We start from the raw sequence: 22,892 nt of genomic DNA, 5'->3' as shown, positions 1-22,892 counted from the left end.
AGGCGAGTTTGGCAGCACGAGTGAAGGAGGCCCTGTTGTGGAATAGGAAACCAATCCTAGACTTAACTTTAGATTGGAAGTGGTTTATGTGTTGTTGGAAGGAGAGGGAACTGTCCAACCAGACACTAGTAGTAGTATTTGTACACCGCCAAATTTTCAAATTCCATCACATGGCGTGGTAATGCTAATCGGATGGGCAGGGTGGGCAGCGATACTTCAAAATGCGCATAAAAATACGTTGATGGAAACATGACTTGTGTCAGATAAAAGCAAGTGCCTTGCAGTGGAAGGTGGTAAAGATAGTACATCCATTGTGTATTCATTCTGCTCAAAGTGTCCAAGAAGATCTCTGCACGCAATGGTTCTCTGTAGAATTGCAAAGAGTTTTTGTGTCGCTTTTGTACAAAGCACTGTGTTACATTAATTTGTATGAAATGTTCAATAGAAATAAAGTTTGATTGATTGACTAACAGTAAGCAAACTAAAACAGTAGCCTACAGGCAACCCTGCTGGCTTCTTGGGTTTGAATATTTCACTCTAGCATCATAATATAGCTTCAAGAAGAAGGAAAATTTAAAATCAACTTGAGAGAAAATATATTATGCCAAAGTGTTTCATGCTTTTTTCCAAGTGTGTTTCTAAGTTTCCATTCCTGGGAAACGACAGTCATGCTGAGATAGTAAAAAATAAAGTTATCATTGCAAACACCCCGCCAGACATCCGCGCCCGACTTCAGCGCGACTATTTAAAGCTGCGTGCTTCAACAAGTTTTAGTTTTTTTCCCGGGATGTGACTTCTGTTGCTGGGAAACGAGCATCAACCGCGTTGAGACAGCACTGAAGACTTTATATGCAAAAAGCCACACCTCAGACTTTTCTCTTTGAAGCAACATCAGGTGCAAATCTAACTCATATTTAGGTCGAGGAAACAGCTGAATGATGAGGTGAGTGGCTGAATAGTGATAATCATTATAATTTAGGTTATTATAAGATAGTACTGAATCCCAGAGCTCCACATATTTTGGATATGACCATTTTGAGTCTGTTTCTTGTTCTTTTCATTTCTTCCATTTTCCCGCTAAGCCAGGGTCATATGTATTTACTTAAAAAAAATAAATAACTGCCATGAATATAACAGTGTCTTATGCTGTCTGTCTGTCACTCACAAACGTCCTGTGTTTAGTTGAGATCTGAATGTATATAGGCCTATTAGAGACCCGTCTTCTGCTTGTGAGATGCGTCATGCGTCTCTCGCCGCTTCATCTTGGGACGGACATCTGACCCGTTCTGATCATTACGACTTACAGAAAAAGTCTTTATTGAGACGTTAGTGCTGATTTTGTATTTTCATCCGAAAGGAAGGCCAACACTTTGCAACATGGAATAACATTTCACAGATGAAAAAGGGGTTTTATAATATTTTACTGTTACGAACGAAGAGGTAGGCCTAGCCTAACCTAACGTTAATCCTTCTTTTAAGATAACGTTAAAGTTAAGTGACTGTCCTGATACTGAATTAAGCTAATGCTAGCTTGTGTCAGATAAAGTAGCCCATTTAAAAAAAATTAAAGTAATTAGTAAGATGCTGTAAATGATGCTATCAGCTCTGGGCTGAACTTTAGTCCCTGGAGTCACTCCCCACAGAACCCCATGTTAAAAAATCACAGCTGAAGTAAACATGTTTACAGCCTGGTACAAAAACGGTTTTGGTGTCTCTATAGCTAATGCCATCTTTCATAACTTTATGAGTGTGAATGTTTATATAAGTCACCAATTTAAATCATATAGACGGTTAAAGTTGCATACTGTTAATGTCTACACAAGATAAGGTATTTTGGTTCGAAAACTCACACTTTTACACACAAGTATCCTGTATCATCAGTAGGCCTACATGGAGGCAATAGGCATTAGTAGCAAAACAAACTGCTTGAAAATCTGTTGTAAATTTTAATTTTAATTGTGGATAGAACTCCTGCCTCGGCGACGGTAACATACATTAGAAGACGCGGCTTGTCAATCCCATGGCGGTCACGCTGATTTATCGCTCAATGAACAGCAACATCCAATGCTGTATCTAAACATATAGAGTATATATGATTTAAATGAAGGCACAGTTCAGGGTGTGGTCTGAGCAAGAGTGCCAGAAGTAGGGAAGGAGCCATTTCTATCTTCCTTCCTTCCTTCCCTCCTCCCTCCTCCACATGAAATGAACAGGGATTATCCAAACACTTTCAGGCATATCACATTGATTTACTGTTGATGTTATTTTTATTCTCCATCAGTGCTGCTCAGAGTCAAACAACACTGGAGTCCAAACTGGAGGCCCTGCAGTGCCACTTCACCTGGGATCTGGACCCCAGCAAGTCCATACTGTTACGTCGAAAGGAAAAGTTCGAAGACATCGGCACCGAGGAGGGGAACAGCTGGCTGGGTCACATTTACAACCTGCGGGGGTTCATTCAGTACAAGCTGGGGTTCACCGAAGACGCCCAGAGTTTCTTCAACAAGGCTGCAGAGGCCTTCAGCAAGATCAGAAACGCAGATGAGGGTCCCTGGTTGGTGGTGAACTACGGGAACCTGGCGTGGCTGCACCACCACCTGGGAGACCAAGCAGAGAGTCAGGCTTACCTGTCAAAGGTCAACGCCCTGATGAATAAATACCCATCTCCATCCCAGGACCAGCTCCATCCAGAGATCTACGCTGAGAAAGGCTGGACCCTGATGAAGTTCAGCAGAGAACAAAAGAAAGAGGCTGCAGATTACTTCCAGAGAGCCATCAGGATGCAGCCGGACATGGTGGAGTGGAACACCAGCTACGTCTTAGGGTTAGTGAATGAATTTAAGCACAGCAAAACAGGGCTGGAGGCTGACCTTCTGAAGAAAATGAGAATCGCCAAGGAACAGGATCCAGAGAACTTGTACATTGCTGTTTACTATCTTGAGCAACGTGCAAAGAAAAGAGAGAGAATCAAAGATGAAGCACGTGCGTTAGCCACAAAGGTGTTGAGAAATCCTGTCGGCAGCTACAGTGGTATTAAACCATTAATAAGGGTTTACAGAAACTATGTTTCTTTTGATGAGGCCGTTGATTTGATAGAGCAGGCTCTGGAAAAACATCCAGATGAGCGTTATCTGAAGAGATGCGCTGCACTCTGCTACAAATGGAAAATCATTAATGTCAGGGACAGTCGCCCAAATCCAAGCATGATAGACAGAGCAATCAGTCTCCATAAAGAGGTGATTGCTCTCTACCCTCATTCTTTCCTTATGAAGAAAATAGAACTTGCAAATATATATGCAAAGTCAAAAAAAAGCATGGCCAAAGCTGAGCAGATATACCAGGAACTGCTAGAAAGTGATCTGGAACCTGCAGACAAACAGATGCTCTACAACAACTATGCAAATTATTTATTCCTCCATTGTAGGGATTACCAAAGGTCAATACAATATAACATGAAGGCTGCAGCGATACCGCAGCAATCCTCCTTTCGTCGGTACAGCATCGACACTCTGAAGAAGATTAGAGACAGAGGCAGGAGCCCAATGTGTAGAGAAATAGAGGAGTTTCTGGAAAACCTGTAAGAGCCATTATAGTGTTTTTAAAAGCACTGGTTCTTAATCCAGAAATTGATCACACATCAGGAAAACCTGTTTCCTTCTGTTGGTCTGCTGGTCCAGAAGCAGCAACATCTTATTCAGAACATGTACGATCAAATGGTTGTTTTTGGTTTGTCACGGTTATCGCAAAGAAAAAGATTGTAGCCTATATTTTGAGCTGTATCCTTTAAAGACCTTTTTTTACACTTTATGGAAGACAAAGGTTGTTTTTGCCCTAAAACCTGTCAGCAGTAGTCTACTAGATATATGAAACAAGCGGAATCATTTAATAACACTGGTCATTTAAATATCATCCACTGTGGACATGTTCAAATGTCATTACATGATTAATTTAAATAGATTTTGATTAAATGTTGTCTTTCTTTACTTAATTATGGTGTTATATTCCTGTTGTGTTGAATTGTTGTTCATTTGAACTGTATTTTAAGCAGAGGTGTATAGTCCAGGTGCCAGAAAGTAGAAATCCTGTCCAGCAGCTGTCCCAACCATCACTAAACCAGCTCCTCTACCAGGTAGATGAGCTCATTAGTGAAAACACCTGTTCTAGATGTAGAGGCAGATCCAAAACATGGCAGGATTTTTACTTTCTGGCACCTGGACTATACACCTCTGATTTTAAGTTTATATAAGAACATTATACTCTCTGTATGAAATTTGCTTCGCTGTATGAATCATAAATGTTTTATAATGAAGGCTGTTAATTTGATGTATAACCTGAATATGATCGTCATTTGTAGCCTCCGCGATACTATTAAATCTACTTTATGTGACGTATTAGTTCCATTTTGCTGTGTTCACCTTGATTATTCTGCTCTGTCACTTTTTGTTCAAATTGAAAAAGTCAATAAAAAAATAAAAGAGTTTGGAAAAAAATACAAACATTATGTGAACTAAGAAATCCTCACTAGGGTTATTTTACTTGGTGGTAACTATACAAGAAATTCCTGTTTTCTACACAATCTTGCAGAACTTCACACAGGACGATGATGGATGTTAACCAAACTATAACCTTTGAAAGCTGCTGCCAAATTGTTTGTTTTGTTAACTTTCAACTTTTCAGTCAAAATCAAAGTATATTTATTAGTCTCCCCAAGGAGAATTATGTTGTGGACACTGGGAGAAGAGTTACAACAGAGACACACAACAAGCACAGGGTTAAAACAGTTAAAAGACAAGTGTACATTAAACATTTGGGCTCCTCAAAGAGCAAATGACCATTTTCTATACTTGAGCACAAAAGCCATCCTTCCTACATTCTTCTGTTCACCCACACATGCCTTACAAACAGTCATTCCTACTTCCATAAGCATCCATGCATTCAGTCATACACATTCATTTATCCATTCATAAATATCCATGCATTCATTTCTCCATTCATATCCATACATACATTCAGTCACCAATATACATTAATTAATTCATAGTCATACATTCATCGCGGCTCATTATTGAGCGTGACTGAGAGAGGAACAAATGAGTGCTTCTACCTGTTATATAAGTCAACATGGATCAAACAAATACAACTGTACATTAATATCTCAGAGGTGACAGGTTAAAGATGATTAAATAGAGATGTTGTGTCTAATAGAAGTGTTTTTCAGTGAAACTGACCCCTGTCAGTGTGAAGTGGTAACAAACAGTAATCTGATTACACCGGTAGGTGGCAGCAGAACGTCATCATGCAGGCGTCTCCTAGGTAACCGCTGTCCCAGCTCACCTGCAGACAGAAGATGCTCCACATGTAGGGCCGACTAAACACGTGTTTAAAGTAGGCTAATGAACATGACGTCTTAATATTTCCATTTGATGTGTTCTGTCTTATACATACATACACACACATATATATACATACATACACACACATATATATATATATATATATATATATATATATATATATATAACAAAATAAAGAAAAAAATATGAAAGGCTTTGCAGATTGTTTTCATTGCTTTATAGTCTATTTGTTCAGTCCATCACGTAGCCTTTATGCCTCCAATATCTGATTTATATCTGAAAGTGTTGTAGTCTGCTGTATGTGTGGATTCTATTTCGTCCATTTTCATTTGTAAATGTTCAAAGTGTCCACATAAACTAAATATAGCTTATAACTGCATATATATAGCCTAGTTTCAAGGAGAAGAAACAACTTTTTCTAACCTGAAATCTACATAAGAGTAAATAATCACACAGTGGGAGGAGTCATGTTTTAGTTTATTTCTTTCGGATGTGACTTTCGTTCCTGGAAAACGAAAGTCAAGCCGCGTTAAGACACAACTGAAGAGTTGACATGATATGCAAATGCCACAACTCGGACTTTTCTCTTTGAAGCAGCATCAGGCGCAAATCTAACTCATATTTAGGTCGAGGAGGAAACAGCTGAATGATGAGGTGAGTGGCTGAATAATGAGAATCGTTATAATTTAGGTTATTAAGATATTACTGAATCCCAGAGCTCCACATATTATGGATATAACTATGTTTTGAGTCCCTCCTTTCTTTCTTTATTCTTACCTTTTCTCTCTTCTGTTTCTTGTTCTTTTCATTTCTTCCATTTTCATGCATTTAGCCTACTTTAAAAAACTAAAAAACAAATAGGCTAATGATCGATTTATTTTCCTACACTGCCATGAATATAACGGTGGCTTATGCTGTCTGTCTGTCTGTCTGTCTGTCTGTCTGTCCCTCACAAACGTCCTGTGTTTAGTTGAGATCTGAATGTATTTAGGCCTATTAGAGACCGTCTTCGGCTTGTGAGATGCGTCTGCGTCTCTGCCGCCGCCATCTTGGGACGGACATCTGACCCGTTCTGATCATTACGACTTACAGAAAAAGTCTTTATTGCGACGTTAGTGCTGATTTTGTATTTTCATCAGAAAGGAACGCCAAAACTTTGCAACATGGAATAACATTTCACAGATGAAAAAGGGGTTTTACAATATTTTACTGTTACGAACAAAGAGGTAGGCCTAGCCTAGCCTGTATAACATATCATATTAACTTACTGTTGATGTTATTTTTATTCTCCATCAGTGCTGCTCAGAGTCAAACAACACTGGAGTCCAAACTGGAGGCCCTGCAGTGCCACTTCACCTGGGATCTGGACCCCAGCAAGTCCATACTGTTACGTTCGAAAGGAAAAGTTCGAAGACATCGGCACCGGGGAGGGGAACAGCTGGCTGGGTCACATTTACAACCTCGCGGGGTTCGTTCAGTACAAGCTGGGGTTCACCGAAGACCAGAGTTTCTTCAACAAGGCTGCAGAGGCCTTCAGCAAGATAAGAAACGCAGATGAGGGTCCCTGGTTGGTGGTGAACTACGGGAACCTGGCGTGGCTGCACCACCACCTGGGAGACCAAGCAGAGAGTCAGGCTTACCTGTCAAAGGTCAACGCCCTGATGAATAAATACCCATCTCCATCCCAGGACCAGCTCCATCCAGAGATCTACGCTGAGAAAGCCTGGACCCTGATGAAGTTCAGCAGAGAGCAAAAGAAACAGGCTGCAGATTACTTCCAGAGAGCCATCAGGATGCAGCCGGACATGGTGGAGTGGAACACCAGCTACGTCTTAGGGTTAGTGGGCTCTTTCAGGCAAAACAAAAAGCTGAAGGCTGACCTTCTGGAGAAAATGAGAATCGCCAAGGAACAGGATCCAGAAAACTTGTACCTCGCTGTTCACTACCTTCATCAATGTGCTCAGAAAGGAGAAAGTATTGAAGAAGAAGCACGTGAGTTAGCCACAAAGGTGTTGAAGAATCCTGTCAGCAGCTACAGTGGTATTAAACCATTACTAAAGGTTTACAATTACTATTTTTCTATTGATGAGGCCATTGATTTGGCAGAGGAGGCTCTGGGAACCAATCCAGATGAGCGTTATCTGAAGAGATGCGCTGCCCTCTGCTACAAATGGAAAATCATTAATGTCAGGGACAGTCGCCCAAATCCAAGCGAGAGATATAAGGAGGAGGTTTCTGTCACTTTGGTATGTGGGATTTTGATGGATGACCTTTTGACCTGGGGGGTCAAGAGGTCACGACCTGTCAGAAAGTGATTGATACCTTCCAGGTGTGTGTGACTGGTCTGTTCTGGAAGCTTCTAGAAGGAAGGCGTGTCCCGGAAATGACGTGTGTTAAGTGATGCAATGAGGGCGTCACAGGAAGTAGAAAAATGTTTCATTTAAATGATCCAATGAGCGTTAGAGATGAAATATCCGGATGTGTTTGAAATGATCCAGTGAGAGAAGAGGGGTGTAGCGTTAAATTTTGAGCATAAAAGGGTTTCTTCCCCGTTTGAAAACAGAGAAAGATAGGGTTTTCATTCTACACACAGCATGAATGTAAGTTTGAGTAACACTGATGCGTTTGAAATGAGCCAATGACCAAGAATTAAATCGAGTATCTTTACACTCTTTGGGCAGAGAGCAGAACGTGTGTAAGGCAGGGTTGTAAAATAGGAATGTGTAAGGCTCCTCTTACAACAGGCCAAGTAAGTGATTGTAATAAGCGTGAATGGGTCTAGGCCCAAAGGTCAATGCATTTCTACCCACACTCACGCACACCACACACACACACACACACACACACACACTCACACACTGCACGCACCACACACACACACACACACACACACACACACACACTACGCACACACACACACACACACAAACAGCCACAGTTCATGTTGTCAGTACATGTTGATTGTATGTCTGTGCATGCTTAGCTCTAGTCCATATGTCTCGCTGTCCTCCGTCCTCCGCTGCCTCCGACTCATCTGGCTGTGCCTTCTTCGTTTCTGGCCCGGATCGGTGTTCACTCCCTTTTCCCAACATACCCCTTTTCCCACACCTCTTTTTTCCCATGCCCACAGCAACACTCTACCAGAAATTGCGTTTTCAATTCTAAGCGAACCAGTAAGAAGTAGTAAAAAAAAAAACATTTTCAACAGATCACACAAAACCACAAATGGCATTTGAACACATAACATTCATTGTGACTACTTTCTTTGAATTTTGAGTGATTTATTCAACTTAGTCACACTTATTTTTTGTTTACGGTCAAAATGACCGCCATAGAAAAAAAAAAAGTATAATATTCATCCATACACACACTCCTACAACTTTCCTGTGCTTGTGTGCCATTATACACATGAAACACACGCACACAAACAGACACAGTTCATGTTGTCAGTACATGTTGTCATGTTGCCGCTGCATGTGAGCCACTAATGTTCGCACACATATGCATATGAATTTTAATTTGTGAATACATTTGTATCATTTAAATGTAACCACATTGACTTAAAAGATTGTTTGTGTTTAATGTGGTGAAAGATGCAAACAAAAATTAAAAAACAAAAAGTATGCTTTTGTATTTATACACAAAATGCAACCTGAACCAAATATGTTTCTTTGTAAAACGCCAGCGTTAAAAGTAAATAGTTCTAACTTGAAGTTATATGACTTCACCGGATGCATTTATGTTTTAGAGACGTTGCGTTGTAATTCAGAATTAAAACAATGTCGCCAAAATGTAAGTCTTACAGGCAACATATGGTATGTTCAACATGAATTTGTGAATACAAAACTTATTTTGTATAATTTTAATGTAACTAGCACATTTGACAAAAAAAAAAGTGTTTAATGTGGTGAAAGATGTCAATTTAAAAAGATCAGTACTTCCTTAAGTATTTACTAACCCTCATAAAACTGAATTCAAAGAAAACAAAAAAAGTTGAATCTGTTAAGATTATGAAGGGCAAGGGTACAAAGGCAAAGTTAGAGGGAGGACAACATGCGGGAAGAAGGTCAACATGGCGCGACTCAACAACAGGAACGGGGTGCATGGGTTTTGGCTATAAGTAAGCAGATTGGCGACTTTAAATCGTAACTCAAAGCAAGATCTAAAAATGTTTAAAGAAGAAATTGACACGAGAAGAATTTACGGAGTTCAAGCAAGACGTCAACCAACAGCTAGCGACATACATGCATGCTATAAAGGAGCAAAAAACGAAAATCAGCAAGATGGAGACCCAGATCGATGACACGGATCATGGAGTACTGAAGCTAACACCACTCTCCAACAAATGATGAAGGACCAACAGAAGCTGGAGGACAAATTGAATGACTTGGTCCCCGAGAGCAGGGCAAAGATGGGTCAGTGATAGCGTTTGTTAAAAAACTGTTACGAACCGAACTGAGTGATGAGGTGGATTTGCAGATACCGCGCACCCACAAAGCCCTGGCACCCCATACCTGGGTTTTTGTAAAATTAATTTCCAGCAATACAGTACTAAGGAGATGATTATCCTGGAAAGCATGGCGAGAAAATCACAATAGGATGTGGAGGGGTCAGAGAAAGCGCTGGTAGGAACATCTGATGGAGCCGTCTTCACCATGGCAGAACGTGGGGTTGCACACAGGTGGAGACCTTGAGAACAGTGCCAGGCGAGCTAGAGTAGCCTCCAGAAATTTCAGCGCAGAAACCGGGAGGAGCAGTAGTGTTTCAATACAGACGGTAAATACTTGTCCCATAATATACTCTATTGTTAGCCAGACCCACATCAAGATCCTGGGTCTGGGAACTCATCGACAGGGCTCAATCCGCATGGCGGGATAAACGGAAGTCTTTCAAATTTCCTCTGCACCAATAGGATAGCGCTACAACCAGGCAGAGCAACGCTAGGTGATAGATTAAACTTTTGCCGTATGTGGTCGGGGGCAAAACTCTGAACACATCTTCATTTTTTAAGAATGACTCCAGTGCTTAACTCCAAGTTAACAGGTAGCAGCTAATGGGTAGGTGATTTAAAAACTTTGGCTAAGTTGCTAAACGCATCTTGTTGTCATTTAAGGTCCCTGTTCATGTTGCACAGACATTTTAATTGCATTTTTTGTCTGTTAAGAGGCACAAAGGTATCTTATGCCCCCAAAACTGCTGTTTCAGCTAAGTGGAAGCTCTGGGCATTAGCTGCAGCAGCTCCGTTGTTGCTACCACTGATTTGGCTCGTATTTATTTTTTTGCTATCATCAGTACTCACATTGGTATAGCGATCAAGATTAGTGTAAAAATTGACTTTGAAAAACTGACCCTGGCTGCCGCTAGAGTGCGTCTAGATATCTAGGCTACTATATTGTATTTTATGTGCTGACTCACGGAGCAGTGAGAGGTCAGCTCTGTCTACGGGGCGCACTGAAGTTCAGAGACTGTTAGTCAAAAGTATCATTCCCCTTCACTTAAAAACTTTTTATAGTTTTATTTTGTGTTTGTTATAATGCTTGTTCTACACACTATTATGCCATGCAACTGAACGAAGCATACCAAACAGTATTAATGCTTATAGGACTGATATGTAGAGATTAGGTTTGGCGTTTAGCTCCCCAATAATTTTAGGTCTCTTAACATTGTTGGAGTGGAATGACTTTATACATTTGTCCTTGGACTTAACCATAACACATTTACGCTTGAGTGATTGGGGATGCACGGCAAATATATTATGGGTGTGAGACCTCATTTTATAAATGTGGAAGATATATTTAACTGACATCTCTACCTTTCCTCCACTCTTGTCCAGCTCTTTTACTAAAAATACAGAAGTTGGTGGATGTTGAATGAGGCCCCATCATCAGATGTAAAAGCCACCAAGGGTCACTAACTTGGCAGAGCGTTCCATCATTTAACTGTACAACTGAATTATTTCTCTTTTAAGAGTTGTGTTATTATATGAATGATAAACCACACTGCTACAAGTAAACGGTCATAAATAAACCCTGAATGTATGCTCTATTAAACTTTCAATAGCCATCCTCTACCCAACACAGATGTGCTAACTTTCTTCGAGACGTAAAAACCTCTGACATTATGTTGAAAGTCCTTTGATTTCTATCTTAAGCTAGAGGTACTTTGAAGTTAGTCAAATAATGTCTTTAATGCTGTCATTAGCATTTGCCATTGTAGTCCCTGCTTTTTTTGAGAGACCCCTCCCCCGAAGGAATCTATTCACTATTTGTGTTGGCACATGTGTTGTTCCACTGAAAAACCTAAGCAAAGTCCCATTAAATGATTCAAATGGAAATGTGGATGTTGCCCACAGTGGTCCCCAGTTACGCACGCCTGCTGCCAAGTGCATTAATAAATCCACATTAAAAGAAGCATTAGCAGCACCATACAGTTTCTCAAAGTTGAGCACAAATTTCCGCAGCGCTTGTTCTGCCACATCCACGTCTCACTTTGATGGCATCCTGAAGAAGAGTGTGTATCGCAAAAACTAATAAAAAAAGATGATTCCAATACTTCTTTTTTAGAATGCCATTCAAAACAGGCAATGCATAAAACAACAAAAATGACCTCCACTCAGATGCTTTCCAGAATTTTCTGTCCTTCACTGATCTTGGTGCCCTTGTGACCTCCACAGGTGGGTTAATGGCCAGCAATTCTTCGTCTATATCACTGACCTTGCCGCCCAACTACCAGTCTTCATTATGGTGCTTACTGTCTAGCCACAGAGATGTAATCTGTTTAGTGACACCCAGGCAGACACTGTGTTGGTACTCAGGAATGAATCCAGTGATCATCTTGAAGCTCTCAAGTTCCATCAAAGGGGATGGGCCTTTCACACCCATTACTGGATTAGCAGGTGTTGCCAGCATAGCATGCCGAAAATGATCCATCGCTGTCCGTAAAGGTGGTTCTGGGGTTTCTCAGACATATGGACCACCACCAGTGTGAAGGCAGAAGTCACACCCATATTTGCCATTAAACAGTTTTGTGTTTCTTAGGAGGGGGCGGGCAAATGAATCTGAGGAGCACATGAGTAAATGAACTTTGTTTGTATGGTCTACATTTTCAGAGTCCATCCATTTAATTCCAGTCTGTTCCAGTTCCTTGAGCTCTGCCAAAAAAGCAGTTAAAAATGTGATCATATTTGGCTTGCTTTTACCAAACCATAAGCATGGTATACATATGTTGGCTTGGCGATCTTTTGGTGACAGCTCTATGATTTGACGCTGAATTGGCCATATCTGAAAATTATTGCTGTTGAAAACTGGAATTCCATCACAATTCCACATAACAGATACGTCATCAGCCCCTATTTGTCCGATCTGCTTGAGTTTTTCATATTCAGCCCCACACTGAATATCTGAAATAATGCCTGGAATTGATTGTCTTTCATTTAAATGCATCCCAGATTTTTCCACAATGTCAACTATTTGGGTTGATAGACTAAGTACAAGAAAGTAAGACCCAACCCTTAAGTTTCTCTCCATGTCAAATTCAGCATTACAAGAAGAACAATCTTTTGGAGCTGTCTCACTGGGTCCCATGTAGCTTTCACAGTTGATACAATAAAAATGGGGCACATAGTGGCCAAACTGTCCATACGCTTTATGAAAAAGATATGAGGTTGCTGGCACCAAGCCAGGGAAATGTTCATTAAACATTGTAAGAAGATCCTGAAGAGCTACTCCTGTCAAATTGTGCCTCAGTACATATGACATGAGTAAGAGCAGACTCTGTCCTTTTGTGAGGGGAGCACCTGGGTATACAGGATCGTCATCATGGTGTTTCTGTAATACAAGACAAGATTGCTCACATTCATACCTAAAACACAATAGGAAACATAAGCCAAACTTATAATGACAGTGTTGTCCTATTAAAGGGGTGATAGAATGCAAAACCGATTTTACCCTGTCATAGTTGAATAACGACAGTTTGGTGGGTAAATAGGACATACATAGAAGCTCAAAATCCCACTGACACCCCTTTACTATGAAAATCTCATATTTTGAAACTGCCTCTGAAAACGGGCGAATCCCAACAAAGCTGAGTTGCTTGCGCAAGCATCTCAAAATCCGGAACCTTAAGAGAACAGTCACGCCCCAACATTTACATAGGCTACACAACTGACCTGAGATCAGGTAGAACATTTACATAGGCTACACAACTGACCTGAGATCAGGTAGTTTTCTGAATCTAGCTAGGTCACGCAGATCTCTGCTATTCCATTACAAAATTCACTTCTGAAACTTTTTTATGCGAGAAATCAACCATATAAAGCTCGAAAATGGGCCGCTTTACGAAAATGGATGGCTAATTGCAAATTTTGTCCGACTGTGTGTCGGAGTTTAGTGCCGGTGTTGGTGCTGCCTGGGTTGCTACATCGCAGCCCTGACCGCAGTGTCAGCGAGCTTGTTACGCCCGCAATCTTTTACCGCAGCCCGCAGGTTCCAGTTAATCTCATAATGGGTATGTGTGTTGAGTTATTTAAACAAACAATCGGGGAAATAAACGCCTCTTGTCCGCGAAGTCTCATTGATAGAGCCGCGGTGAGATGGAGTCCATCAATGAGGCTAGCTAGCCTCCTCCTAACTCTGACATTCACAAAAATACATTCAATTGAAATCCGAAATCGGACAAGTGTTAGCTAAGCTTTGTAAGACCTTGAGGAACCTGTAATATTCATGCGCTGTCGAAATTCAAACTGTAAATATAATTTAGTTATGACGACAATGTAGCTAGCTAGCTGCGGTATTTCCCCATTGTAATGAATGGGACATATAGCAAGCAGCTGCTCGGTCCTACAAAGACGCACCGCGTTCATAAAAATGCCTTAAAATCAAATCGGACACACGGTTAGCTTTATAAGACATTGGGGAATGATGTTATATAAGTGGCGTGACGAAATTCAAACTGTAAATATAATTTAGTTATGGCGAAGTGTAGCTAGCTAGCTGCGGTATTTCCCCATTGTAATGAATGGGACATATAGCAAGCAGCTGCTCGTCCTACAAAAGGCGCCCGTTCATAAAAATGCCTTAAAATCAAATCGGACACAACGGTTAGCTTTATAAGACATTGGGACATTCAAAACCGTAAATGTATTATTTATAGATATAGTTATGCGGCAGCTGGCGTGGAGCCCGTAGTGCAGTATCCACAAAGGGGTGACTTTGCCTGGGTATGGAGCCCCAGCAGGCTGCCGCTTTCGTCAGACTGTGTGGAGCTCCTAAAGTCCGACACGTCTTACAAAATTTGCAATTAGCCATCAATTTTTGTAAAACGGCCCATATTTCAGCTTTATATAGTTGATTTCTCGCTTAAAAAAAGTCTCAGAAGTGAATTTGGTAATGAAACATTGCAGTGTCTGGAATATGAGATTCTGTCGCTTCTCTAATGCGTGTGTATGGCGAGTCGCTCAACCAATCAGCGCGCGTCTCTAATGTGTGCGTATGGCAAGTCGCTCAACCAATCACCGCGCAGCTCATCTAAATATTCATGACCATACCATATTTGGAAGAAAAGCTCTTGTTACAAATAGGGCCAAAACACAGGGATGCATAAGGGCCAGTAAAATATCAACCAGGCCATTTTCAGCCCAACCAATGTTACATACCCCATTAGGAGACCATAAGGAACAGTGTGAAATACCCTATATAATCATTCTATCACCCCTTTAACTTCTTGTATGGTTTGGAGGACTTGTTGAAAAAAAAAAAAAAGACTACAGATGGAAAGTAGCATAATGCTAAATCTGGTGCAGCCATCTTTTTAATGTAACTGCACATTGTCCTGCTAAATAAACTAAACTAAACCACAGTGGTTTGGATCAAACAGGCCATTCCTCCCAGTCACAGTCTTCACCATTGTTGCCCACATGAGCGTTAAATTACCCCAAAACTAGAGAGTCCTTAAAAAGTCCAAATAAGGAAATAACTATAAGCAGAGCCTTATCACCCAGGAAACACATTACAGACCAAAACTATGTCAAATAAAATGAAAGTACAATTAATTCATTAAACTAAAACTAAATTTATGTATTTAGAATTTCTCCAAGAGCAGATGTCTTATTTAAAACAGAAAATAATAAAATACTAATTTTATATATTTCTTTTGTCCTTCCCTCTGTGCTGGTGTGGCTGGGAATCCGAACCTAAAATAACTTAAAGTTAACAGACTTTCAATCTTTTACAGAAACGTAGAAACACATGAAAAAAAGCATGACTCACTTTGTCATAATATATTTTCTCTTAAGTTGATTTTAAATGTTCTTCTTCTTGAAGCTCTATTATGATGCCACAGTGAAATATTCAAACCTAAGATGCCAGCAGGGTTGCCAGTAGGCTACTGTTTTAGTTTGCTTACTGTTAGTCAATCAAACTTTATTTACTGTTTGGTTAATTCACACTTACATACACAAAAGCTTCAATTATTCTTCATCTGTTCACATATAAACTTGGAGATGTTGTTATACAGTTGTATGTGTTTAATGTTAATCGTGTTCGCTTAAAAGTTGAAAGCAAAAAAAAAAAAAGAAAAACTGCTTTGGCAGCAGTTTTCAAAGTTGTGAAAACCTCCCTACATAGTTGGAGATCTCAATGTTAAACCCAAAGTTACAGCCTTCTGTCAGACAAAGCAGGTGGAGAACTGAATGGGACTTTGCAGCTTCTCTCGCCTGTTACGACCCCTGTGAGGGATTCAGGGACTGTAACACGACAATCAATAAAATGTGAAAGAGTCAGTGTAGAAGTGAAACATTTGGTCTTTATTCCAAACATGGAAATAGTTCACAACAGGAGGGTGGAGGATGGGACCTGGAGGTTGTGCCAAACAAATGAAATCAATATAACAAAACAGGGCTTAACTCACCACTAGCTCTACAAGCAAAACAAAATCAAACCAAATACCTAGCCTGCTTCTCTACAAAAAGATTAAGAGAACGTTACACAGGCGGCAACAACCACTAAGCCTGGTGTATCTATACAATGATCAACTACGTGCAAAAATGTACAGGGTACCCCAACTTACCTACGGTCCTCAACCTCCACCTCACAAAACTCTTAAGTTTAATAACAAAGCAGCCTCAGCATAAAGGACAGGAACACTGGCAACCAGCCAGCAATGCAGAGCAAGACTGAGCTCCTGCTTCTCAGGAGTCCTTTTATTGACTTCCACCTCGCATGCTGATTGGTCCACTCCGGTGGAAAGCAATCATCTCAATCACCTGGAGAGAAAGCAGAGTAAGCAAGAGAAGGAACAACAAGAGAGAGACCCATGCCGACAGGTGCTTTGTCTGACATGTAACACGCCCCCATTGGACCGAAATCAAATCATAAGAAAAGTCACCTAACTGCTGAGTGGCAGCAGCCGGAGTCTGAGAAGGGTGGGAGAATAATTGTGGAATTTGTTTCAACATAATTAAACTTGATATGATTGATATGAGGAACACATCAGGTAATACTGTTGCATGACAACACTGAACCAACTGGTTAATGGGATGTAAATTTTACTTTTGTTTTCTCTGAAACTCTTTACGCTTAATACTGGACCAATGTCAAAAAAAAAATTGCGAACTTTGCCATTTCTTTAAATGTAACCTTTATTTAACCAGGTAGGCTGTTGAGAACAGGCTCTCATTTGCAACCTGGCCTTGAAAAGCAGACACGTGCAGGACAACATACAGTTTCACATTCAATAAATTTCAGGAATACAGAATACAACAGGCTACATAAAGGGCAGATTAAGTAGACTTTACAAAGCAAGGGCAAAGTGAGCTGTAACTAAGTTGATGGATATGCAAAAGTGATATGGTAATAACACTATAAACATTAATAGACAGTCTATATCACTGCTGAGATGTAGTAAAGAGTCAAAAATACAGAAAGTGCAAATTATGATCTAAATTGTGGACTAGTTAGTGATGTAAATCAGTTATAACACAATATACAGTACAGGCCAAAAGTTTGGACACACCTTCTCATTCAATGTATTTCCTTTGTAGATTCTCACTGAATGCATCAAAACTATGAATGAACACATATGGAATTATGTACTTAACAAAAAAGTCTGAAATAACTGAAAACATGTCTTATATTTTAGATTCTTCAAAGTAGCCACCCTTTGCTTTTTTGATAGCGCTGCAAACCCTTGGTGTTCTCTCAATGAGCTTCAAATATAAAAGGGTGTGCAAAACAGAGCATGAATGATGTTAATTGTGGGTGTTATAGGGGGCTCTGGTCACAAAACATATGGCCCTGTGATAGAGAACATCTAGTGAGTTCAGGAGAGAGTTTGAGGCAGTTCCCTAAATGACATCACTGAAATCGAGAATTGGTAAATTTGTCATTTTCACCAAGGCGAGTTTGGCAGCACGAGTGAAGGAGGCCCTGTTGTGGAATAGGAAACCAATCCTAGACTTAACTTTAGATTGGAAGTGGTTTATGTGTTGTTGGAAGGAGAGGGAACTGTCCAACCAGACACTAGTAGTAGTATTTGTACACCGCCAAATTTTCAAATTCCATCTCATTGAGCGTGGTAATGCTAATCGGATGGGCAGGGGTGGGCAGCGATACTTCAAAATGCGCATAAAAATACGTTGATGGAAACATGACTTGTGTCAGATAAAAGCAAGTGCCTTGCAGTGGAAGGTGGTAAAGATAGTACATCCATTGTGTATTCATTCTGCTCAAAGTGTCCAAGAAGATCTCTGCACGCAATGGTTCTCTGTAGAATTGCAAAGAGTTTTTGTGTCGCTTTTGTACAAAGCACTGTGTTACATTAATTTGTATGAAATGTTCAATAGAAATAAAGTTTGATTGATTGACTAACAGTAAGCAAACTAAAACAGTAGCCTACAGGCAACCCTGCTGGCTTCTTGGGTTTGAATATTTCACTCTAGCATCATAATATAGCTTCAAGAAGAAGGAAAATTTAAAATCAACTTGAGAGAAAATATATTATGCCAAAGTGTTTCATGCTTTTTTCCAAGTGTGTTTCTAAGTTTCCATTCCTGGGAAACGACAGTCATGCTGAGATAACAAAAAAGAAAGTTATCATTGCAAACACCCCGCCTCAGACATCCGCTCCGACTTCAGCGAGACTATTTAAAGCTGCGTGCTTCAACAAGTTTTAGTTTTTTTTCCCCGGATGTGACTTCTGTTGCTGGGAAACGAGCATCAACCCGCGTTGAGACAGCACTGAAGACTTTATATGCAAAAGCCACACCTCAGACTTTTCTCTTTGAAGCAGCATCAGGTGCAAATCTAACTCATATTTAGGTCGAGGAAACAGCTGAATGATGAGGTGAGTGGCTGAATAGTGATAATCATTATAATTTAGGTTATTATAAGATAGTACTGAATCCCAGAGCTCCACATATTATGGATATGACCATTTTGAGTCTGTTTCTTGTTCTTTTCATTTCTTCCATTTTCCCGCTAAGCCAGGGTCATATGTATTTACTTAAAAAAAAAAAAATAAATAACTGCCATGAATATAACAGTGGCTTATGCTGTCTGTCTGTCTCTCACAAACGTCCTGTGTTTAGTTGAGATCTGAATGTATATAGGCCTATTAGAGACCGTCTTCTGCTTGTGAGATGCGTCTGCGTCTCTGCCGCCGCCATCTTGGGACGGACATCTGACCCGTTCTGATCATTACGACTTACAGAAAAAGTCTTTATTGAGACGTTAGTGCTGATTTTGTATTTTCATCCGAAAGGAAGGCCAACACTTTGCAACATGGAATAACATTTCACAGATGAAAAAGGGGTTTTATAATATTTTACTGTTACGAACGAAGAGGTAGGCCTAGCCTAACCTAACGTTAATCCTTCTTTTAAGATAACGTTAAAGTTAAGTGACTGTCCTGATACTGAATTAAGCTAATGCTAGCTTGTGTCAGATAAAGTAGCCCATTTAAAAAAAAATTAAAGTAATTAGTAAGATGCTGTAAATGATGCTATCAGCTCTGGGCTGAACTTTAGTCCCTGGAGTCACTCCCCACAGAACCCCATGTTAAAAAATCACAGCTGAAGTAAACATGTTTACAGCCTGGTACAAAAACGGTTTTGGTGTCTCTAAAGCTAATACCATCTTTCATAACTTTATGAGTGTGAATGTTTATATAAGTCACCAATTTAAATCATATAGACGGTTAAAGTCGCATACTGTCAATGTCTACACAAGATAAGGTATTTTGGTTCGAAAACTCACACTTTTACACACAAGTATCCTGTATCATCAGTAGGCCTACATGGAGGCAATAGGCATTAGTAGCAAAACAAACTGCTTGAAAATCTGTTGTAAATTTTAATTTTAATTGTGGATAGAACTCCTGCCTCGATAGACATATACATACATTAGAAGACGCGGCTTGTCAATGCCATGGCGGTCACGTTGATTTATCGCTCCAATGAACAGCAACATCCAATGCTGTATCTAAACATATAGAGTATATATGATTTAAATGAAGGCACAGTTCAGGGTGTGGTCTGATCAAGAGTGCCAGAAGTAGGGAAGGAGCCATTTCTATCTTCCTTCCTTCCTTCCCTCCTCCCTCCTCCACATGAAATGAACAGGGATTATCCAAACACTTTCAGGCATATCACATTGATTTACTGTTGATGTTATTTTTATTCTCCATCAGTGCTGCTCAGAGTCAAACAACACTGGAGTCCAAACTGGAGGCCCTGCAGTGCCACTTCACCTGGGATCTGGACCCCAGCAAGTCCATGCTGTTACGTCGAAAGGAAAAGTTCGAAGACATCGGCCCCGAGGAGGGGAACAGCTGGCTGGGTCACATTTACAACCTGCGGGGGTTCGTTCAGTACAAGCTGGGGTTCACCGAAGACGCCCAGAGTTTCTTCAACAAGGCTGCAGAGGCCTTCAGCAAGATAAGAAACGCAGATGAGGGTCCCTGGTTGGTGGTGAACTACGGGAACCTGGCGTGGCTGCACCACCACCTGGGAGACCAAGCAGAGAGTCAGGCTTACCTGTCAAAGGTCAACGCCCTGATGAATAAATACCCATCTCCATCCCAGGACCAGCTCCATCCAGAGATCTACGCTGAGAAAGCCTGGACCCTGATGAAGTTCAGCAGAGAACAAAAGAAAGAGGCTGCAGATTACTTCCAGAGAGCCATCAGGATGCAGCCGGACATGGTGGAGTGGAACACCAGCTACGTCTTAGGGTTAGTGAATGAATTTAAGCACAGCGAAACAGGGCTGGAGGCTGACCTTCTGAAGAAAATGAGAATCGCCAAGGAACAGGATCCAGAGAACTTGTACATTGCTGTTTACTATCTTGAGCAACGTGCAAAGAAAAGAGAGAGAATCAAAGATGAAGCACGTGCGTTAGCCACAAAGGTGTTGAGAAATCCTGTCGGCAGCTACAGTGGTATTAAACCATTAATAAGGGTTTACAGAAACTATGTTTCTTTTGATGAGGCCGTTGATTTGATAGAGCAGGCTCTGGAAAAACATCCAGATGAGCGTTATCTGAAGAGATGCGCTGCACTCTGCTACAAATGGAAAATCATTAATGTCAGGGACAGTCGCCCAAATCCAAGCATGATAGACAGAGCAATCAGTCTCCATAAAGAGGTGATTGCTCTCTACCCTCATTCTTTCCTTATGAAGGAAATAGAACTTGCAAATATATATGCAAAGTCAAAAAAAAGCATGGCCAAAGCTGAGCAGATATACCAGGAACTGCTAGAAAGTGATCTGGAACCTGCAGACAAACAGATGCTCTACAACAACTATGCAAATTATTTATTCCTCCATTGTAGGGATTACCAAAGGTCAACACAATATCACATGAAGGCTGCAGCGATACCGCAGCAATCCTCCTTTCGTCGGTACAGCATCGACACTCTGGAGAAGATTAGAGACAGAGGCATCAGCCCAATGTGTAGAGAAATAGAGGAGTTTCTGGAAAACCTGTAAGAGCCATATTGTTTTTAAAAGCACTGGTTCTTAATCCAGAAATTGATCACACATCAGGAAAACCTGTTTCCTTCTGTTGGTCTGCTGGTCCAGAAGCAGCAACACCTTATTCAGAACATGTACGATCAAATGGTTGTTTTTGGTTTGTCACGGTTATCGCAAAGAAAAAGATTGTAGCCTATATTTTGAGCTGTATCCTTTAAAGACCTTTTTTTACACTTTATGGAAGACAAAGGTTGTTTTTGCCCTAAAACCTGTCAGCAGTAGTCTACTAGATATATGAAACAAGCGGAATCATTTAATAACACTGGTCATTTAAATATCATCCACTGTGGACATGTTCAAATGTCATTACATGATTAATTTAAATAGATTTTGATTAAATGTTGTCTTTCTTTACTTAATTATGGTGTTATATTCCTGTTGTGTTGAATTGTTGTTCATTTGAACTGTATTTTAAGCAGAGGTGTATAGTCCAGGTGCCAGAAAGTAGAAATCCTGTCCAGCAGCTGTCCCAACCATCACTAAACCAGCTCCTCTACCAGGTAGATGAGCTCATTAGTGAAAACACCTGTTCTAGATGTAGAGGCAGATCCAAAACATGGCAGGATTTTTACTTTCTGGCACCTGTATCCTGATTTTTGATTTAATATAAGAACATTATACTCTCTGTATGAAATTTGTGGCTGTATGAATCATAAATGTTTTATAATGAAGGCTGTTAATTTGATGTATAACCTGAATATGATCGTCATTTGTAGCCTCCGCGATACTATTAAATCTACTTTATGTGACGTATTAGTTCCATTTTGCTGTGTTCACCTTGATTATTCTGCTCTGTCACTTTTTGTTCAAATTGAAAAAGTCAATAAAAAAATAAAAGAGTTTGGAAAAAAATACAAACATTATGTGAACTAAGAAATCCTCACTAGGGTTATTTTACTTGGTGGTAACTATACAAGAAATTCCTGTTTTCTACACACTCTTGCAGAACTTCACACAGGACGATGATGGATGTTAACCAAACTATAACCTTTGAAAGCTGCTGCCAAATTGTTTGTTTTGTTAACTTTCAACTTTTCAGTCAAAATCAAAGTATATTTATTAGTCTCCCCAAGGAGAATTATGTTGTGGACACTGGGAGAAGAGTTACAACAGAGACACACAACAAGCACAGGGTTAAAACAGTTAAAAGACAAGTGTACATTAAACATTTGGGCTCCTCAAAGAGCAAATGACCATTTTCTATACTTGAGCACAAAAGCCATCCTTCCTACATTCTTCTGTTCACCCACACATGCCTTACAAACAGTCATTCCTACTTCCATAAGCATCCATGCATTCAGTCATACACATTCATTTATCCATTCATAAATATCCATGCATTCATTTCTCCATTCATATCCATACATACATTCAGTCACCAATATACATTAATTAATTCATAGTCATACATTCATCGCGGCTCATTATTGAGCGTGACTGAGAGAGGAACAAATGAGTGCTTCTACCGGTTATATAAGTCAACATGGATCAAACAAATACAACTGTACATT

General features: G+C 40.2%; 2 protein-coding genes and 1 pseudogene across 2 annotated transcripts; all 3 read left to right on the top strand.

Annotated features, from left to right (window-relative positions):
* Nucleotides 1-855: 855 nt before the first annotated feature.
* Nucleotides 856-4,106, top strand: LOC120565684 (interferon-induced protein with tetratricopeptide repeats 1-like). Its single transcript, XM_039811610.1, has 2 exons — nucleotides 856-943; nucleotides 2,282-4,106. The coding sequence occupies exons 1-2, from the start codon at nucleotides 936-938 to the stop codon at nucleotides 3,579-3,581; spliced, it is 1,308 nt and encodes a 435-aa protein (XP_039667544.1). The 5' UTR covers nucleotides 856-935; the 3' UTR covers nucleotides 3,582-4,106.
* Nucleotides 4,107-5,897: 1,791 nt separating this feature from the next.
* LOC120565610 lies at nucleotides 5,898-12,036 on the top strand (annotated as a pseudogene).
* A 6,502-nt stretch (nucleotides 12,037-18,538) lies between these two features.
* On the top strand, nucleotides 18,539-21,850 carry LOC120565685 (interferon-induced protein with tetratricopeptide repeats 1B-like). Its single transcript, XM_039811611.1, has 2 exons — nucleotides 18,539-18,692; nucleotides 20,037-21,850. The coding sequence occupies exons 1-2, from the start codon at nucleotides 18,685-18,687 to the stop codon at nucleotides 21,334-21,336; spliced, it is 1,308 nt and encodes a 435-aa protein (XP_039667545.1). The 5' UTR covers nucleotides 18,539-18,684; the 3' UTR covers nucleotides 21,337-21,850.
* Nucleotides 21,851-22,892: the final 1,042 nt, after the last annotated feature.

Source organism: Perca fluviatilis, chromosome 9 (assembly GCF_010015445.1).
Source record: "Perca fluviatilis chromosome 9, GENO_Pfluv_1.0, whole genome shotgun sequence".
Taxonomy (NCBI): Eukaryota; Metazoa; Chordata; class Actinopteri; order Perciformes; family Percidae; genus Perca; species Perca fluviatilis.
This window is presented reverse-complemented; position numbering and strand designations above follow the sequence as displayed.